We start from the raw sequence: 13,737 nt of genomic DNA on the forward strand, positions 1-13,737 counted from the left end.
GACGACATGTGACATCAAGTGGGTGTGACGGTAAGTGGGTGTGATGGTAAGTAGGTGTGACGGTAAGTAGGTGTGACGGTAAGTAGGTGTGACGGTGAGTGTGTGTGACGAATGTAATGGAACGCTTCCTATCAGAGTCATTTTTATCTCGCATAACTGGTGCACTGAGAGAATACTCATCCGAGTGAGACATGATTCGAGACGTTACGTCACACAAAGCTGAAAACATCCCTGAAAGTGGTTGAAATAGAATGCTGCCCACAGGGAGTTGTGGGCTTTGAGCAGCGCAACGCTATGTTGGTATGCGAGCATCCCTTTCTCAATTTTGCCGATTGATGTGACAGTCAATGAGCTGTTTGGTTGCAGTTTCCAGAGTGCCGGCAATAGAAACTTCACAGCATCTGCTTACAAAACACCTCTGGTCGTGCTCTCCTATGCACTAGAAATCGACTCATAAGAAACACGCTTATGTTCACCAAGGAAGAAGGCTTATGATAGTATAGCCTGACCTTCATGTGGACCAAAAAGGCTGAATTCTGCAAGATAGGATTATTGCAAGGTCCCCATTCATAGATGGTTTACAAAATTACAATACTAAGCAGTACTATCAATTCTCGCCTGCCAAAGAGCATCAGGTTAGGCAAAGTGATGCCAGTGTATCGTGCCACAGTAATGTTAACATAGAATGCAACCTTCATTCTTAATGTGTGTTCTGAAGAAAAGAAAAATACAAAGGAAAGGAAAGAGAACACAAAGCGTGCTATGACTTAACATTGATTATCCTTCATTAATCTACAAATCATTCAACTCTGATTAACATTGACAAAAGCTTTCATTTGGCAATAAACATGGCTTTGTACACTAATACAGCACATAAACACAGAGCATGATTACATGTACAACACGAGAGCACAGCTATGACTGCTTGTCACGTTGTGCTGCACATCTGTGACTATGTGGAGCTGTGCGTAAGCTTCTCTATCGAAGTATAGGCACTCATGAAAAACAGAGCAGAGCACGATACAGACTCGAGACATGATTAGGCACAAACATTAGGAGACTAGTTCCCCAAATGCAGATGCGCAACTGGGTTGCTGATATGGTTATGACCAATACCAAAGATAGAACGACAAAATCATAATGATGACAACAGTAGGGGTGTTTGAATACAGCAACATCCAAATCGAATATTTGAGAAAACCAACCACCAAATACTGAATCGAATACTGAATATTTTCTCACTTCTGAAGCAACATGAAATATGAAGTTTGCGTGAGGAATGTCTGGTAAAACAAAAAAAAAAGAGAGAGTGAGATTGGGCTTTTAGACATGGACGTGTGCATGTAATCCGGTTCACAATTAGACATCACGGAAACGGAGAAACTTGTATAAACTATAAACAACTGGTTATAATTATCTGGGGCACCATGGCATTAACAGAACTGAAACAAGGGAATAGCGTGTTACCAGATGCATGTTTACAGTGTTTGTTCACTGAAGGAGAGAAGAGTGATACAGCAACTCGCACTGCTTTAAAAGGATGCAAACATGGTCAGATTAGCCAAATACTAAATCGGAACAAATTCGTATATAGGCTGCCTAAAAGCAAGACATTCCTACAGAATGACTGGAAATTTCTGAGCAGAAGTCATCTGCCAATAGTGATACGGTGCGTTCGCTCATAAACTGGTGCCCCTGTGCAATAACCGCAGATATCTGGCAGCAAAATTATTCCGAGCTGTCGTCACATCCATCGTTCTGTCTCCCTTGAAACTGCAACAGTGAAACCCCGTTGATACGTACCTCGCTGCTGCGTTTTCCCAGCTGCTACGTCGCGTTTTCCCGGTCCCGACCTAAATTCCATTGACTTCCATGCATTACGTTACCCTTAATACGTTGCCAATCTGTAATGTTCCTGCATCTTATGTTGCGTTTGAACGTGACGGCCACGTAAACTTAGCGATGCAGCCAGCTTGTATGTTGCAACAAGTGACCAGTGCATTGCAACAAGCGACTGGCACTTGCAGTAAGCAACCAAAGTTGCACGAGCCCAGCACTGCACATGTCCACAGAGCAGTTGGTGCAGCAACCGAAGCGAAGTGTGCATCAGTTAAAGCCTACAGGGAACCACACACACTGGGCCAGATCCACCGAGTGCAGCGTTAGATTTATGTTGAAGCTGGTTCTCTTAAGTCAGCTTCGCCGCAATGGAGCCGTGTTATGCGGTGAAGCATAAGCAAAATATTGCGGTCAAGAGAGTTGAAAGGGGCCAATGTTGCGAAACATTGTACATGGCCCTTAATTATACACATGCACAAGCACCGTCCTCGGTCACAGTATGAGCACTGAGACGTCTAGTAATTGTACAGGCAGCCAATCAGAACTATTTCTGACATAGCTGTGGCGATTGGTGGCCTTCCTCACAGTTACGTTTTCTCGGCTGTTACATTTTTTTTCGCGGTCCCTTGAAAAACGTACTAACGGATTTCTACTAGCTGTTTTTATCCAATATACATTGGCAAGAAACAATTATTCAACAACTTCAAGCAGTGAATTCTTGAATCGAATACGAACCGCATAGCAGCGACTAGTCGATTCCTATTTGGAATTTCTAACGTTCGCATATCCTTGGACAACAGTAAAGGGATGCAGATGCACGACCGAGTTCTTGGTACGACCACCACCAAAATCGAAGACAGCACAACGAAACTACAATGATGACAACAGTAAAGAAAATGCTACACAAAATGTGGTCTGAAACAACGGAGCAAGTTTCTCCGCAGTACCCGATTCGTCCAGGCTGGCAGATTCCAAGGCGGGTGCCGACTCTCCGATGAGCCGGCCTTCCTTCTCCACTTCCGTGTGCAACACTGACATGAACTCCTCAACCTCCCGACTGCTGGACCTGATCAGAATAGCCAAGAAAGGATGCAATAGTCTACATTAATAAACAGATAACATGTTCACAGATGATTCATCACCGATCCATCCAACAGATGATCCATAAAAGATGATCCATCAAAAAAAGATCAACTGCTTTATGAACAAGTTTCCGTAAGTACGAATGTTTCTCATTAAGAAGATACTAGAGAGATTCAGCTTGTCTCTAAACTTCTTATTGTTGGCGAGTGACCAGGTTAGCAGAGCCGTAGACGGCAGTAGCAAAGATGGTAGTGACATATTGTGATGCTTTGTCCAACTACAATGTGTTTCAAACATTTTTGTTTGACACAAATATCTTTGGAACGCGCTGTAGTTGGACAAAGCATCACAAGATGTGTTGTCCAAGCGCTCTCGTTGAAGGAAAATGTTGCAACCAACGCTTTACACCAGCAACTTAAAGGGTAAAAACGACGTACAGCGCAAAGGACAGGGACTGAGAGAGACGACACATACTGCGCTTAAAGGGGCCCTGAAGCGCCCCTCAGGCATGGTGAAATAACATAGTCCCCGTGTAGCATATGCTGCTGCGAACATCTCAGCCAAGTTTTGCTGTTGTACGCGGTGCGTGGAGCTCGCAAGTAGAGTGCGAAGTTACCTTTCTCTCAAACACTCTCTTTTCAAACAGAAGCCTGCTCCTCACTCTCTTCTGGGCGCTTTATTTCACAATAAAGCGGATTCTCATACGCAGCTGCTATTGGTAGCTGCGGTCGGCTATGTAGTGTACATACCGCGGCCACCGCGGGGCGCCACCACGAGTCCACTGGCTAAGCGCACTGCAGCTTGCTGAGGACAACCACGTTTGGCTTACATTTAGCGCGTCGTAGGCACTAAAATCGGAAATCATGGCGTCTACGTTAACATCCAAAATGATATTTGAACTGCGCGCCACCGTGACATTTCGAAGGCGGGGCGTAGTGGCCACGCCCCACCTTGCGGTAGCCCTCGCAGTGCAAGGCATTGAAGAAGGAACGGGAGCACAGCAGAGGTCGTGTTTGATTGCCAACTCCGCTTCTGCTGAACGCATTGAAGTACTTTTTGCGGCAAAGTATTTCTGAAATGGCCTATTTTCACTTCAAATGCCTTTCTCCACTTCGATAAAAAGTGGCTCAGGGCCCCTTTAAGTAGAATGTGGTGGGTCACTGCAGTATTAGCTGTGTGTGCTCACCAGATGTTAACCAGCATTGATGCTGCCGTACACTTGTCGGCTAACCCGGTATTCCGCAAATGGTAGTACGTTTATGGACAAGCTATAACTCTAGTGGTGGGCCAGAAGGTTGACCACTGCTGCATTTAAGTGCTTGTGTTTGCCTGTTTCTGCATTCATGCAGCTGTCTAAAGCACTGCCTATAGAGCAGTGTTCTCTTGTGTTATAAATTTGTTACAGTAGCCAGATTTCAGGGGCCAAACTAATAAGGAAAGAAGACGTGCACACTCACTTGACAGTCTTGCAGTTCTGTGTCAACCAGGAAGGATCCAATCCTGACATGTCCTTATTTTTCTTTTGTGCGAAACCGAGGCGACAGTACATAGATACAGCATTCTGAAAAGCGCAGCAACAAACAACGAACAGGTTCTTCATATTAAAAAAAAGTAGCCCACACGTATGCAAAAAAAGAAAACTGCAAGCAAATTCTTGTGCACTATACTCAGTGAATGCAATTTTCATCATCTGCAACCAAGCATATATGAAAACTGAAAAACAAGCCCCATACATCACGTCTACTGGTTGATCAAAAAGCGACAGAAAGTAAAAATTACACAACTTGCAAAGTATAGATGTCAGGCGTCAGAAGTGTAGGTGTCACTATGCAGTTTTCATAAAAATGCACATGAATACACAATATTTTTTTAGTTAATGAAAAATTTCATTGCCCAAATAATAACATTTGCTGCCGACTGATGTAGTTGTATGCACCACTGTACAAGCTACTGACACAGCTGAAATGAAACCTTTTTGTGCCTGGAAATGAAACTTTTATTAGGTTATTTAAATAAAGGCTTGTCCTTCTGTACATTTCTGTGAAAACTACACCAACGTACTGTCTTAATGTTTCTTGAATCATTTAATTTTTAAATGTTTTGTTACTTTTGAATCGCTCAGCATTTTGACAGTACTCTCTGGCATTTTCCACCAATTTGTTATATTATACATACAGCATGTTCAACTTGTAAATAAGCTGTTTAAATGCATCTTCTGGATGAACCACTGCTCTGTTTATTTTTAAATTTTGCTCAGAATCCAGATTATGCAGTGCATTTATTATAATATCACACATGGACACAGCACTGGCCTATTTCTGTGCAATATACAAGTACAGAATGTCCACAATAATGCAAAACAGAATTTTCTTTCTTGGCAGAATAAATGGTGCCGTCTGTTGCCTGGAGAGAAGCACTATTCAACGATCTCATAAAAGGACATTTCCCCCTTTTAAAACGGACAGTGCTGCCTTACCTCTTATCGAAAAAATTGCTTTTTCATTGAGCATCGCTGCAGACAATAAGATTTATTTTCGATGAAACAGGCAATTACTACAACTGAGAATGGTATTAAACAAAACTTACAGCAAAATCTACCGTATTTACTCAATTCTAACGTGTGACATGCATGTTTGGATATGACATGCATGTTAGGATCAAATATGAAGCCAATACTGCAATAGGTGGGTCCAAATCCCACCACCCCCTATCTCGAATCCCTCCTCACAATCTCAAAGGCCATGCTTTGCAATACTGCAGTTACCGGAAGCTCCTGCGAGCAGTGGATATTATTCATCACATAACGCCACCTATAGCTGGCAGTTACACCCGGCTGAGTGTGGCGCAAATGGAATAAATTTTCTTTCTCCTCGTGAGAGCGAGTTGCTACTTCTCTCTCCGACTACGAAAATGAGATAACAGTCAAGGGTATTCTGCGTTTTTCGAAGTATGAGAATCGAAGTGCACGTTACAATCAAGGTGGTTGCGTTTTCCATTTCTAGCTATGAAAAACTGGGTGCACATTATGATCGAAGGCACATTAGAATTTAGTAAAATATAGCAACTCCTGAGTGAAATAACAACACAAGCAAACTGGCGACTCTGCCGGGCAAGCCATTTGTACTGAGCTTTCTTACAGACATAAGCATGCTGTATGTATTTCATTTAATTTTCTTCTTTCATGCAATGTGCCTACATTTAAGAGTAATTCACTTAGTCAAGCAACTACAATCTTCTTGAGGGCATGAATTGAGGCTTATGTGTACAATGAAAGTAAAACTTTTTTTGTTTGTTTTACTGCAGCCAAGGTTGTAGACAACAGTTACAGTTATTCATGGTTTTATTAAGGAGTTCAAGTCCTCACTGTATGCGCTGCACAACTTGATTAAGAACAAGGTGTTTACTATCATGCAATGTCAGAACAATGCAAGCACTGACCTTTACAAGTTGAACGTCGATCCTCAACACACTAGCAAGCTAGAAGAAAAAAGGGCAGGCATCAATCGCGATACTTCACAATGAACCGTAACATTCATTTTCAATCAAAAGCATGAATGTACATTACATGTACAGTCTAATACTAAAGGGAACACAGTTAGCAGTTAATATTCTGCCATTGATTTTTGCTGAGATACAGCATAAAGGCCCACAAACAAACATATTGTTACGCGAAGGACGAGTCAATTCAACGAGAAACTATTTACAGATTATATTTACAGCAGCGGTTGCAGCGCTGACCGGTTGGATTCACAGCGCAAGCCCAGTTCATTCTTCCTCCTCTTTGCTCGAGCGCTGGCGGCCGCGCGCCTCGTTCAAATGACCAAATACAACACGCGTGTAGCAATATAACGCATTAATCTATGTCCAATTGATAATATCAGCCACTTCTTTCTGATAAAGGCAAAGAAGTGTTCCAGCTATATTTACTTTGTTGCTGCTTAGGCGTTCTTTTTATTAGTGGACTGCAATGCACAAAGATTGACGGAGACCAGACAATCACACATCATGTAGACTAATTCAACAGTTGCAGCACTTTCAGCTTCAAACAAGAGTACACGTCACTTTCTTTTTTAAACCCTTACCCATATATCTCCTTCAGGTGGGAATACTGTAAGTTGAAATTTTAGTGTTATCACATTTTTTTGATCTCCAGCACCAATGAAAGCAGACAATAGCAAAATAGATTTTAAGGTTACAATTTTTCATTGAGTTTCAGAAGGTCCAACAATACAGGCTCTAAGCCAAGACAGGAAGACATAATTTTATGTACAGAAGCAAAACTGACTATTTCGTATGCTAACTACAACAAGAATAAATATGCTCAGTTACAATGTCAACTAGGAAAATTATAATTTCACAGTGGTGAGTAAATACTCTATATCTGAACGATAGACCTTTTTTTCAAGATATTGTAATTTTATTGCACTGCTGACACAACGCATGAGAGCACTATCGTTTGGAATGGCACGCAGATGGCCATCCCCATTGAGAGCCAAAATGAGTCGCAGCTACTGTGTCAAAAAACTGTCGAAATTATATTTTTTTAAAGTTATCTACTAGACAGCACAAGGGAGAGGTAGAGAACAGAACAATAAACAAATTTTAGCAGCTTACGGCACTGAGTTCGAACTCACCTCTGAAAGTGGGGTGTTCCCATCTATAGAAACAAATATTTTGTACAGCAGCGTCTCAAAATAATCTCCAAGTACTCTGTTCATCACAAAACCTTCTAGAGGAGGCACTGCAAACAGAAAAAAAAAAGAAAGAAAATTAGCAGAGCCATCAGCAAAATGATAAAGGAGAGAAATATTGTGTTTTCATATGCAAAACCCAAAGTACAGATTTAAGAGTACAAAATAAGTATTATATAAAAAAAAAATCTTATGCAGCTTCACAACAACAAAACGTGTGTTGCCATGAAGCCACATTTGAATAAACAAATTGCTTTGTTGTGAAGCCACATTTAAAAGCAAAATTCATGCACACGCATATTGCAGGTGAAGCCACCTCACGCTTCATTGGAGAGCAGCAGTGAAAGGGCTGGTGATTGAACGCACGAAGCAAAGTGATTCTAGAAATTTGCTTTGTAGTGATAACTGTCCCAAGTCACTTCATTATAAATATTTGAAACCTGTTGCATGTTGTCATATGCATTGGTTATACAGGCGGACTTCTTTTTCCTTTCTTTTGAGAAGGCCATAATTGAGAGCTCGAATCACTGGGAGCTTGAGTGACAGCTCACAACACTACATATACAGCAAATGACTTACACAAGTAAATACATCTACAGCATTCCCTCTAACCTAAACACACTGAATGCTCTCAAAACACCTACTGCCAACATTTGAACGAATTTCATGTCACGTGACTTCCTTTTAAAAGAAATGCATGTTCCAAACCAGTTCAGTGGACCTGAGGGCAATTTTTATGACTGATGGGGTTTAAAGCTACACTGTATGCTACAGGGAAAGCCGCTGTGGTGTGCCTTGTATTATAACCCCACCAAAGCCAACGATTCATTTTTGACGACATTTTGATACCTGAAAGCTTAAACACAATAAACTTAATGCAAAGCCCGTCGTAGCGTTCTTGATATGCTTGAGCAAGACTTTGGGTGTGGATAGCTCAAACATTATTAATCAATTAATTGGCATAGTAATAATTATTTGTGAAATTATATTTCATTCATTTTTTACGTATGAATGTCTTCTGCATGGCCAGAAGTTCGTCCAATCTTCGTTAAAGCAGAACAGTGCTTGAGCTTTATAAAAGGGTTAAGTTCAACAACCTGGGGCACCTTTAACATGCACCAAAATGTAAGTACATGAGCCTTCCTGCATTCCGATCCCGTCTAAATCTGGCCGTGGTGGCTGGCAATTGAACTTATGGCCGCATGCTTAGAAGCAGCACACCATCGCCACAAATCCATCACTGCGGATAGAATTTATTACGGGTTACCAAATTAAGAAGAAGACACAGCTCAAGCGGTGCTGTGCAGCAATCCAGATCAAGCCAAGAGCCGAGCAACTGGCTACAAACGAGAGTGCTAATGCCAAGAAGTGATTTCTCTAGACAACCACAACTCTCATTGAATTCGGAATGACTCGTGCTGTTTGATTTCTAGCTTTGCAAAGATAACATCTCTGCCTTAGACTCTGTAATGTTTTCTCTGCTTACAAGCCAAGCACACTCATCAAAAATGGTCATCACGGGCGCAAGAATGACGGTGTGTTTCGATTCGAGAAAATACGGTGCCACGCCAATGTTGAATTTCAATTTTTATGGGCATCCATTTAGAACACACAAAAAAATTTTCATAACCTTTATTTGGACTGCATTGCGTGAACTAATGCCCGACTCACCTGAGACACAGTCATGGTCATTGAGGGGAACGTCGATGTATACCAGCCCCTTCAGGTAGAGGCCTGAAATAAAAGTGTCCGAAATGTGCACAAGCACGTGTGAGAAATGTTATCACGGCGAAGTGAATGCGCGGTATAAACAAAACAGTAAAAACATTTTAAAAGTAAACAGAAACGGCACGCACTTCTCACATCATCCGCTTTCAGTGTCCCAGCCCTCTGTGGTCCTTCGTCGATTATTTTGTCGATCACAGTCTTCTCGGCTGTCGAGACGATCTGCAGTTGAAAAAAGCAATGTGACTGGCAAATAAAACGAAGTGTCCATTTAGGAATAGACCTGGACACATCATTTCATTAATCTAGAACAGTCTGGTGAGTGTTTAAAATAACAACGCAACTTTCAAACTCGGCCAAGCACCCGTACCTCTGACCAATTGCAAGTTCAGGATTACGTCAGTTCTGCATCTCATTTACTGTCTATATATATTTATGCTTGATATACTCAACTTGCAGCATGCACACTCTTTGGTTTTCTTCTTCTTCTCCTAGCCTGCTCATTCATTCGTTCGTTTTCGAAGCTAGTTACATCAAAACAAACAGGAAATGGACCTTGAAGATTGTCTGTTTGTCTTACCAGAAGTCCAACTTAACTAAAGTGAGCAGAAGTCATGGATAATCAAGCAAAGGCCGCCATAATGTTTAGCTTATCAATGAATCGGCCTAACATAATTCATCTCTGAGGTTGCTAACGGTACCACTTCCTGCACAATCTCTCTCTATAAGGTGTTTCCTTTAGCAAAGACAGAGAGGGAGAAAAAGACATCGAACTAAATAATCTCCATTCCAGGAATTGAGAAATTGGCATGAACTTGCTGGTTTAAAGATGTCTAAAATGAATGTCACGCGTGCAAGAGACCGTCACGACAACCTTGATGTCATCCTCCGTGACGTAGCCGACGTTGAGGTACCACCAAGGCTCGATGGGAATGTCTGACACCGGCTTCGTGGGCAGGAGGTCCCGTACCGACTTCCGTCGCACCGTAAAGAATTTCTACCTCGAAAGAAGAAACAGAGAGAAGCATCGCCTCAGATCAGAGCAACAACAAATGCAACGAAAGCGGAAGAAAAGACAGCTTCGCTTTCAGTGGGATCCGAACCCACAACCATGGTGGGTTCAGCTCCCACCTGTGGCAAGGTTGTCCTTTTGTCCACTTTCTTTTCCCCTATTGTTTCTACATTTCAATTAAAACAAACCAACAATTTCCCCTGTGTTTTCTGTGGCTTCGCTGTCTGCTGACTTTGCGTGGTTGTAATAAAAAATAAATATAGCTTCTCCCCCCCTCCCCCCGAATTTTTCTCACTCGTAAAAGCAAGAGATACCAGTGTTAGCACTGTCTTCCATGCACATGGCTGATTAATATCAAACTTCCATCATCCACATAATGCGAGTATGTTAACATTCTGAGAATGACTGGCGGCGAATACTTCAATCTCAGTTCTGGCCAACAAAGTAAGACTCGAAATTGTAGACAGCCATCCCAAAACTTGGGACAGCTCTTAGCACCAGCCTTCTACAGAGCCATCTCTGTACATGCTCTGGCCAATATCACATTTCAACAGTGATACAGCAAATGCAAACTTTAGCACAAAGTGAATGCTTTTTTGTGGAACCTGCAGCATTTGCCATTTCCTTTTTTCTTTTTCGTCTTTCTTGTGTAATACATGTGTCGTACGGCAACATATAGTAAGCGTCGACTTTGTTTGGTACAACTTGAATAACTGCAGAGCTGGGATTCTCGGATTGGTTACCAATTCAATACAAAAACCTTGGTGCACTTAATTGTATTAGAATCTTTTGCAAGTTTTCCTAACAATTTAGCTGAGATTGAAGAGAAATAAATGGAGTTGAGAAACAGAGAAATGCCTAGAGGAGAGATAACTGATGGCCTATTACAGTAACAAAACAAGTTCCAAGGGAAGCGAAACACAAACGTGAGGATGGCAGAGTGTCAGGTGATGTGATGAAATTATAAAATTTGCGTGCATAAGATGGGGTCAGCTGGCGAAAGACAGGGGTAATCGGAGATTGCTGGGAGAGGTCTTTGTCCTGTAACGGACATGAACTAGAATAATGATAAGCTTTTATATCTTTTTCTGCTTTGATATAAAAAATTTGTGCACAATGAATTTATTTTAGAAGTTATCGCCTTCAACAGGCTGCACACATCAATAAACTTAGACGCATTGATAACTGATGCAAAAAAAAGGATAGTTTAAAAAATAAATACTTACGTGCGACAACAAAAGCGCCCTATTGAGGTACTAAAGAAAGCACAAGACAAATGTTCAGTAAACTAACATTCATTTGTAGCAGAAGCGCTGGAATAAAACGGACATAAGTAGCAGTAAACCAGTCTATAAAGGTGCATGTTTATATTCATAATAAACTTTTTTCACACTGGATATGTGTGACAGAGAGAGACAAAGATTCTTTAATGTATACTGGATACGTTTGCCTGGCCATATGCCTGGCATACTACGTACTTTAAATGACAGGGGCAACATGAAATGATGCATTCATGCATAGTACACTTGTGCATACAGCACACATACGTACACACACGCACACAGTATGCTTGTATGTCTAGTATAGATAACACACTGGACATGAATCAATTCACTCATCTCCATATGCACATTCATGCCTTAATTCCAAACTCCTCTTCAACTCCGCTCCCAGTCAAGAAACAGCGCAGTGGTTCAACAATGCCCTTTAGCTTTTTTCCTAGCTAAAATTTCACTACCAAGTATAGTACTCTCTGCATCTAATCAAGGCAACTACAGTACTCCACTTCGTATTTAGCAGGTGATGTAGTGCAGCTATAGAAGTCTCACTCCCTGAATTTCACAGTGAATGTGTTTTTTTTTGTTTTTTTTTTTGTATCTGTGACAATTTCTACACAATAACTACTTTATATATTACAACTACAACTTGTGGATGTCAGGTTATGTCAAACCGCTACGCCTTTGCACCTTCAGTATGTGGCACACTACGTTTTGGTCACGGCAGCAAGCGGTGCGCTGTGGCCGACGGTCGCGGAAGAGCGCCATTCCGCTTGTTAGTTGTTAAATATTTGTAGATCCTCGACACCTTTCATGTAATAATTACAGTAAACCCTCATCGGAACCAATTCATCAGGCAGAAAGTGGACTTTATCATAAGCAATATTTCGTTTAAAATAGAGAGCCTTCAAATCGAGGTCCATTGAACTATGGGGTTACGAACTCTATTGAACTGGTCCATTGAACTATGGGGTTACGGCAATGGTTGCCCTTGGCCGAGAGAGAAATAAACACTTAAATTTTGCCACTTTATTTTACTGTCTGCAATTATGTATCAAACGTAACTGTGTTAACTGAGCTGTGATAACGTTAGCGCTTGGCCTCTACCCAATACTGTCGATACGGAGCCAATTATAACCAAACAGGCTTCGAATTGCTACAGTGATAACAGGAGCTTACCTTTGATGACCTGCAGCGGTTCATCAGGTCGATGTATTGGTTCCGGCCTATGCCAAGTAATCTCAAGCCTGTAATAGCAACGGGTGTACTTCAGCTGTGTGGCTGAGAACAATGCTTAAAAGGACGCTAATCAGATACGTTGAACTGAGTTAGAGTGCAGCACAAGGTACTGTAATTGCAAATAGTAACTTAATTATTTAATTGAGTGGAGGTGCCCCCTTAATATTAGTACACCACCCCTTCATGATGCCTTCGACTAGACACTGTCTGTTTGAGACCCCCATATAAATAAACCTTAAAAAAGAAAAGATCATGTTGTATTAAAAATATAATGCAGATTCAACCTAGGAAACACTTACAACTGTTTCAGTATTAAACAGACCTAAATAGGGAAAAATACCATGAAATCTGCAACTTCACCAGTACGTCATGGTGGCATATGGTTCCCATATGGTTCAGGCACAAAGTTGAAAGGGCGAATTTTGACCTATATTGCAATTCTTCTAATAGACAAACAACATTTTCACTCGAACATAGGGCATTTCGAAAGAGTAATCCCCCAATCAAGGCTCATGTACTGTTTCTCTTTAAGAATAAGAATTCTAAGAGAAAGGAAATGCAATATTCCCATGAATTAACTTAAATAAATGCTGGCAGGAGAACATAACACTGTAGCTAGTGCCAAGGTCAGCACAAGCAAAGGGTGGCAGTTGAGCCCTTGTCATCGCCTTCATCGTGACGCAAAGTGCCCGCTGCGGCAAGAGCCCCATCTTGGTGCCATCTATGGCCAAGAGCAAGCAGCGGAATAGAACAGCTTGAGACGAGAGCGCACGTGCTGGAATCTATGCGAAGCAAAGCTTTAGTGAAGCAGCTAATTAAATGCTTTAAAACTAATGGCGAGGCGTACAATTTCGATCACTTTCATGCTGTG

General features: G+C 41.5%; 1 protein-coding gene across 1 annotated transcript in view; it reads right to left on the reverse strand.

Moving 5' to 3' along the window:
• Window positions 1-13,737, reverse strand: part of LOC119430964 (protein FAM91A1) — a 36,601-nt gene that overhangs the window by 18,126 nt on the left and 4,738 nt on the right. The window contains exons 5-12 of the mRNA XM_037698428.2: window positions 12,807-12,874; window positions 10,213-10,335; window positions 9,470-9,560; window positions 9,285-9,347; window positions 7,557-7,663; window positions 6,361-6,399; window positions 4,380-4,483; window positions 2,787-2,905 (exon numbers count right to left, since the gene is read on the reverse strand). Of these exons, the coding sequence (XP_037554356.1) occupies window positions 2,787-2,905; window positions 4,380-4,483; window positions 6,361-6,399; window positions 7,557-7,663; window positions 9,285-9,347; window positions 9,470-9,560; window positions 10,213-10,335; window positions 12,807-12,874 (714 nt within the window). The remainder of the gene's footprint in view (window positions 1-2,786; window positions 2,906-4,379; window positions 4,484-6,360; window positions 6,400-7,556; window positions 7,664-9,284; window positions 9,348-9,469; window positions 9,561-10,212; window positions 10,336-12,806; window positions 12,875-13,737) is intronic.

This window comes from Dermacentor silvarum, chromosome 10 (genome assembly GCF_013339745.2).
Source record: "Dermacentor silvarum isolate Dsil-2018 chromosome 10, BIME_Dsil_1.4, whole genome shotgun sequence".
Classification (NCBI taxonomy): domain Eukaryota; kingdom Metazoa; phylum Arthropoda; class Arachnida; order Ixodida; family Ixodidae; genus Dermacentor; species Dermacentor silvarum.